At 39.7% G+C, this 7,886-nt stretch overlaps 1 protein-coding gene across 1 annotated transcript; it reads right to left on the reverse strand.

Moving 5' to 3' along the window:
• Positions 1 to 1,474: 1,474 nt before the first annotated feature.
• On the reverse strand, positions 1,475 to 2,442 carry LOC101977346 (small ribosomal subunit protein mS35). Its single transcript, XM_013356066.4, is given in 2 exon segments — positions 1,475 to 2,091; positions 2,093 to 2,442. Coding segments are annotated over 2 exon segments (906 nt in total). The 5' UTR covers positions 2,428 to 2,442; the 3' UTR covers positions 1,475 to 1,520.
• Positions 2,443 to 7,886: the final 5,444 nt, after the last annotated feature.

A 7,886-nucleotide genomic window follows, 5' to 3' on the forward strand; every position in this document is an offset into this window, starting at 1 on the left:
AACTCAGAAAGCATTTGTTGGAGAAAAAAAAAAAAAAGGTGTATTGGCTAATTGTCCTTTTTAAAATTTCTTTTTTTTTTTTTTCTTCCAAAAGTCCACTATCAAACAGATCAAGGCAGAAATAGCCTGGCTACAGTTTTTCAGTGGTGGTGGAACCCAGATCTCCACAATCGGGAGCCAGCTGCAGAACTGGCCCACAGTTTGAAGATTTGTTTAGTCCAGATCCTTGTATTTAGATGAGACAGCCTGATATCCAGGGAGGTTTAGGGTCCTTTAAAGACCACTCAGCTAATCAGGAACTGAGTCAACTGTTCTAATTTTGATTTCCAGAATTCTCAGATTACTTACAACTTAGAATATATTTCTAGAAAAAAGGACAATGGCTTGGTAAATAGTCTTGTAATTAAGGTTACTCAAGTACAATCTTAATTCATGTGCGATAAACTAAGCCAAGATTTTAAATGCTATCAAATTATCTCCACAATAGTGGTTTCAACATATGCTCCCACCCCACACTGTATAAATGTTTCTATTCCCCCCACAGCTTCATCAACTTTTGTTGATAACATTTTCCTCATGGTCCATTCATAAGTCTTTTCCTTGTAGTTTATCATTTTTGTGTCCTATGGAAGAAAATTTCCTATATATTAATGTCACACTCCTATTCTTCTTTGTTTTCTTCTTCAGGTTTTAAAGTTTGAAATTTCACATTTAGATTCTAATATGTCTGGACTTTATTTTGTGTATGGAGTGAGGTAGCAATCTAACCTAATCATTTCCATTCTTATCAATCTTTGTTTTTAGCATATTTTCTTGTGGTTTGGATTTTTACTTTATGTCCTTAACCATTAATTTGTTAATAATAATCAAATTAATAATCAGAGTATTGATTTATTTGAAGTTCCTAAATTCTAGTCTTGCTCTTCGTTGTGTGCATAATTTTATTTCTTGAAGGATTGTTTGTAATTTTATTTTATTTTTTTTTAGATTAGAAAATACTTTAATTGAGGATCTGTTTCAACCCAGAATTGGCGATAGTGTAGGATAGATTGTAAGGCTAACAGGCATGGAAACAGCACTGAGCTGCAAGTGAAGGGGTTGGGTTCTGAGCCTAGCTTTTCAAATAACCAAAATCATCTTTCAAAAGCCAATAATGCCAATAATGCCAATCTGAGGGGAAAGAAATGTGGCAGGTGACAAAATAATACTTAATATGAATATTAACACCTTTAATATTATATATATGTAAGTATACGAATATTAAAGATGTTATACAGAAATAAAATCAAAGTTAGAACCAGAGAAATCACAGAGATCTTCTGATTAGTCTAATAAACCCAGTGTATAAGCTTAGAAAACTTGGAAATAATCATTGCCATCATACATTTGAATGAAAGGAACAATTTTAACTCTGATGTAAAATAATAGTTTTTAAACATTTTCACTTTTATATCAAATTAGATATTGATTACATATATCATAAAATTAGTAAATCAAAGCAGGTTTTTCTATGTTGTAATTCATGCCAAACTTAATATTCTCTTCACTGATTCTTTGTACTGAGAAAGGGTAATTTCATTTTCCCCCTCATTCTTAAGAGTAACAACAGATTTTTGGTAATCTTCAACTTCTATAGTTCCAAGAAGTTCTTCTTTATTTACTTCTGTGTTCTCAGCAGCTGTAATTTGAAGAAGTGTTTGCAGGATATTTTTTACTGAGGCACTATTTTTCCATATATATTCTTCCATGTCTGCTTCAGTCTTATTTTTTTCCCATTCTTCAGTTTTCCAAGATTCATGGTATAAAACTGTTAGTAGATACATTGCATAATCATAATTCTGTCTTTTTAAAGGGCACCTATCTGTTTTGATGGTAAGTACATCTGTGGTCTTGCAGTATCGTTCTCCTACAAGTTTAATAAGTTTCTTCTTTGCATGATCAACTAAATTCAAATTGGAAAGTTTCACCCTTAAGGTTACTACTCGAGCTTTAGGGTTTCTAATAGATGGTCCTGATGAAACATAATCAGCTGTGTCAATTTCAATCGGAAAATGCTTCTCACATTTCTCATCACTGTCTAGTGCAGCTGACAGTACAGAAATCTTTAAGAGCTTCACAGTGTTTCTTAATTGCTACAGGAGTCAAATGCAGAAAATTGGGAATCTTTAAAAGTTCCAGATTTCCCTCCTTTGCCATAGGCACTCCTTTGTTTACTGGATAACCCATTCGAATAGGTAGAGGTACTGTGGAGGGTTTAAATGGTGCTGCAACAGGGTAAACACTGGGCCAGTCCTGGTCAACAGCAATTTTCTCTGTCCTAGGAGGCAGTGCGCAGGCCAGGTCTCTGAGCGTGGCAGTGGAGACGGTTCTCAGAGTCCTAATCCCCGGCTGAAGGCCGAGCCACAGGCGGACCACGGGGGCCGCCATGCTGCGAGCTTGTTTGTAATTTTAGATTGTGAATTCGTCTACATGGGAATTTACTTGTGGGTCTGGGAAGACCTGGTTGGAAATGTTTTCTTCTTACTTTTACCAGGTATCATTGTATGTGAATTTGGTATCATAACCCCCAAAACAGTCTTTAACATAATTTCTTAGCCAGAATTACAAAAGGCCAGAATCAGCCAGGGTCAACTTCAAGCCTCTAACAACACACAAGGCTGTGTCACAGTGCTGGCCAAATTTGGCCTCAGACTGAGTCTTCTCATTAATCCCAAGAAACTTTCTCTGTATACTAACTCAGTCTTTTAAGAGGATGTGAGGAAGATGAATGAGTACAACTATGTTTTAGATATTCCCACCAATGTAGAGCAGGAAAGAATTAAAGGAACTCAGAGAATAATGTGGCCAATATCCTACCTGGTTTCTGGCTTTCACAAGTCCCCCACAGTAACCACACATCCAGGCTTACCCCCAAATCACTGACAATAAAAGCAGAAATGGTTTGTGTTTGAAAAGTGTAATACTTTCAGCAGACTACAGGGTTACAAATGCAGGTAGGAAAATTAGACTTTATAACATATACCCAGGCCTGCCTGCGCTCTCTTGCTCTCTCACTTCTTCTCTCTCTCTCTCTCTCTCTCTCTCTCACACACACACACACACACACACACACACACACACACACACACTAGTATAAGATTAATTGAACACAGAAGAAATGGTTCTGGGATATTGTTAAGATTATCTGAACCCAGGCTTCCTATCCTGCCACTACAAATAAGAAGCTCTAGAGAAGATTATGCTAAGTGAAGTTAGCCAATCCCCCCAAAAACAAATGCCGAATGTCTTCTCTGATATAATGGGGGTGACTCAAAATGGGGTTGGGAGGGAGAGCAGGGAAGGAAGATTACCTCTAGATAGGGAATAGGGGTGGGAAGGAAAGGGAGGGAGAAGGGGAATAGCAAGGATGGTGGAAGGAGAGGGTCATCATTATACAAAATACATGTATGAAGATGTTAATTTGGTGTCAACATACCTTATATACAATCAGAGATATGATAAATTGGGGTATAAAGGTGTATTAAGAATTGTAATGCAAAAGTAAATAAATTTTTTAAAAAAGAAGCTCTATATATGTAATAAGAATTGTAATGCATTCTGCTGTCGTATGTAATTAAAAAATAAAATGAAATGATAAAATAAATAAATAAATAAGAAGAACACTTCCCTATTTAAAAAATATAAAACAAATTATAACAGACATTCTCTTAAATGCCTAGCAGAGCTTACAAGCAGGGAAGCCCCTACACATCCTACAGCTGAAGGGAACTGAAAGCCAGGCCAGAGAGTGAAGGAGTGTTTGTGGGGACGACTGGTATGGACGGATTTGGCTAACAGTAATCTTGGAGTTTGAATGTTAATGCCTATGTAGGAACAGCAGGGTAAAGGACTTCGTTATGGTCACGGAAGGTGGAACCTGAGACCCCTGCATAAACTTGGAATTCCAAAGCATTGAATCTCAGAGAAATAAACCAGGAGAAAAATCCAACCCGCCAGCACAGGGACCCTTTTCTATTTCTCCCAGCATTCTTAAAAGAGGCTAAGTTTTCCTGAGAATTCATATTTACAATCTTCTACTTTGTGAGTTTCAGTTTGACTATTTTTATATCTATGTGGTCTTAGAAAACTCATAGAAATTATGTTAAAGGTTGGGCCTTGCATCTTATCATAGGCTTGAAGTTGACCATGGCTGATTCTGGTCTTCAGGTCTCAGTTTTCCCCTCCTTGCTACAATATCACAAAGCAGAAATTTATGAATCCAAAGCACTGGAGACCATTTTACCCAAACATTAGCCAGTTTGCATTTTTATTAAGATTGCACAAAAACACTTCACTTAGATCAATTTGGGGAAGTACAGGATGCCCTTGTCTGAGTGCCTACCAATGTGCAAATAGTAAGATCTGAATTACTGAGGTTTTGTGACAGTCTCTGAATGGGTGAAGCTGACCTAAAAGTTCCCATGACTTGGGCTTCTGTACTTTCATCAGTTGCAGAATTCATCAGCAGAATTACAGATTATTGGCTTCTGGGCCTACAATTTTTGTTCTTTTCACTAAGTCAATTTTAACTGAGCCACACGTGACATTCATCCTCGTGAACGTTGAGAAAGGTGGGAGTGTTTCTATTTCACTGCGCGACCAGCACGCTGGTTTCATACAAGAGGTTCGTAGCATAGAAGTTAACTAGTGAGATCAAAATAAACACACAAGACTCAATTACCTTTTTCTATGACCAGGTCTGAGACGGCCCTCCCTCTAGCTCTCGCCTCAAACCACCCGGTGGGGCAGCAAGGCTTACTCAGGACTAGCAGGAGAGACAGAGAGAGAGAGAGAGAGAGAGAGAGAGAGAGAGAGAGAGAGAGAGAGAGAGAGAGAGAGAGCGCACGCCAGGGAGTGGCCTTGTATTGGGGAACAAGAAATTCAGGGGAAAATTCCATCCAATGAAGGTCGAGGGGGGGCAGCATTCCAAGGTCAGGGTCAGTGATTGGTCTCAGGGTCAATGGTCAGTCACACCCCCACACCGACAGGCTCTTGCACCTGGAGAGGGTGGGGATAGCTCCGACACAGTTTGGCCAGAACACTTCCCACCCAGTCAGGGAGGTGCCCAATCACGTGTGAGAATGGCTTCCCACAGTTTCTGTTCTCCTACTCTGTTTGGGGATAGAGTAGGTCTTCTGCATGCTAGACAAGCACTCTACCACTAAGCTACATCCTCAAACCTCTTGCTCTGCATTCCAACCCCTATTGTGTCAGCTTCTCCCAAATCCTTAGAGCTTGCACAAGTACAGATCTAATAATGAATTATGAGTAAAGAACAAAGAGGGGGAAGCCACCATTTCTTGAAGGATAGTAATTAACCAAAATCAGGTATCTCCATATAAAGTTGCATGAATCATTTCACTTCTATCCAGTATTCCGATTCGAGACTACGTTCTTCTCAGGTGTGTTCTTCCTACCTCCCTGGGATGCTCAGAGGTGTCTTGCTTTCTTTCCTTCCCTCTTGAAAACCCTGCTCATGGGAGGTCACTTTCTTCTTGCTGAGGGAACTACTTATCTTGGGCACTGCAGGAGATAGTAAGAACATCGGTTTTCTAGACAGAATTGAATAGAGCTGCCAGTCATTCTGCAACTCACCCAGTCACCTACCTTCATGATGCTTCACCTACCTCACTTTACAAAAGAGAAAACAGACCCGGAGACATGAAGTTTTTGCTTACCTTACCTTGGACTTGGTATAATCAATTTCTCCAGAACTCTACTGGCTCCATTCCTGACAAATGATAGAGGACCAATTATTTGGGTGGTATTGTGAAGAAATCCACTTAATCTGAGACAAAGAAAGATGTTTGTGTTCACATGAGTAGAAAGGGCTTTCTTACTGAACAGCTTTTAAAATACTATGACTGCCAAGAAGAGAAATGTGACTAATTAAAATTAAGTATTGCAAAATAAGTGGCCATGAGAAGAACTTTTTTGGATGTAAAGATGTTACCATGTGGCCATTTGCATTTAATGATTAAGGACAACAAAATTGAGACAGGAGGAGAGAAGCCAAGTCGCCTATGGGGTCAGTTAAGGAACGTCAAAATAAACAGCTTCAAAAATGTCTTAGTCAGCCATCACATTTATTCAAAGGTGCAATATTGAAATCGTACTCTGTGCTACATATTAACCACATGGCCCTTGACATTTTAGCTGGAGACGAAACCCTAAGTGTTTAAATAGAAATGCAGCCACTGCATTTCCTGATTATTTTAAAACCTTTGTTGTTTTTATAATTGACTTCGAAGCAGCTTATTTTTCTTAAATTGGCCCTTGTACAAAAAGTGTGTTCAACACTGCCTTAAGGTCACTGTGTTGTTAAGAGGGAACAAAGAGGGAACAAAGGCTGAAAGAACTGAGCTATGCTTGAGAAAGTGAGCAAGCATTTTAGTACCAGTGACCTTTTTATTAACTCTCAAAAAGGTATGCCTGCATCCATGCGCCACTATCCTCCAGGATGCCATTAGATTTGCTTATTTGTAAGGCCAATCATTATTGACATGTAGAAAATTAAAACATGCCCTAGTGATTTTGAGAAGCAATCCAAAGGACAACTATTTCTTCTGCTGCTCCCACATGCATACCTTTAAATGCAAGTACTCTGTGATCAGTCACTAGATTCACACTAATGGAACACATGGCCTGGAGCAAGGATAACCACCTTCTGCACCCCCAAACAGAGCAGTCCTGGTCCCGAGGCCTTATTGAATAGATGATATGTTTAAAAGGGTTAAACAAGAAAATAATGAGTGAACAGGGAGGTTGTTCAGGGTTTATGATTTAATTCACCCACCTGCAAATGTGTCTTTAGCACTTGGGGTAGGCGGGGGAGGGACGGACTCCTTTTTACTCAACCCGATGACTGATGGAAATGATTGCCCTATTCCAGCCTAAATTAAATGGGGTTGAGGCCTTGGAGTGACAGCAAAATGACAGCTGCCCTTTCAAACCCTGCCTTTTAAGTGTTTTCCGAGATGTCAGGGGAAAGAATTAGGAAAGAGGAGCCTTGTTATTAGAATAATGTCAGGCCTGCGGAGGTAGAATGTGCTCATGGGGCTTTAGGGTAAAAGTGCACATCAAATCAAGGTTGAGAGGAATGGAGGTGCACTTTCACAATAAAGGAACCCAAACTCTGCACAAGGTGGCCTTGATGACTGTTTCTTCAAGTGGCAGCCTTAGATGCTGGGGGTGCACAGGTGAACAGGTGGACCTTAGCATGTGAAGGGCATCTGTTGAGTGTTCTGGAGCAAGGGGACTGACGTGGATTCTTAATCCGTCACCAATATTAATATTTCACAAATCCATCACGGCCTATTAGTCTCCCCTACCTGGATGGCTCTCCACCTAAAATGCTCTTGTTCCAAGCCAGTGGGCACACTCAAGGTGGCATGACTTGCCCTTTCTCATCAGCTTTGGGATCTGCCTAATGGTCATGGGATCATTGTGGAGCTGGAAAGAACTTAGCATGCTTTGGTTTAAAGAAAAAGAATTATTTTATTTTATTGGTACCAGGGATTAAACTCATGGTTACTTAACTCTTAGCCACATCCCCAGCTCTATCTATCTATCTATTTATTTATTTATTTAGAGACTGAGTCTTGCTAAGTTGCTTAGGTCCTCACTAAATTACTGAAGCTGGCTTTGAACTTTCAATCCTCCTCTCTCAGGCTCCTGAGCTGCTGGGTTTACAGACATGCACCACCATACCTGGCTAAAGAAGAATTTTATAAACGAGGAAACAATGGCCAGACAGATGAAGTGACTTTCTCAAGGCCTCTAAACAAATTACGGGAAAAGCCAGCTTCAGAACTAGCTGTCCCAATTCTTAGTCTTATCCTGAATTC

The sequence above is a fragment of the Ictidomys tridecemlineatus genome, chromosome 1, assembly GCF_052094955.1.
Source record: "Ictidomys tridecemlineatus isolate mIctTri1 chromosome 1, mIctTri1.hap1, whole genome shotgun sequence".
Classification (NCBI taxonomy): Eukaryota; Metazoa; Chordata; class Mammalia; order Rodentia; family Sciuridae; genus Ictidomys; species Ictidomys tridecemlineatus.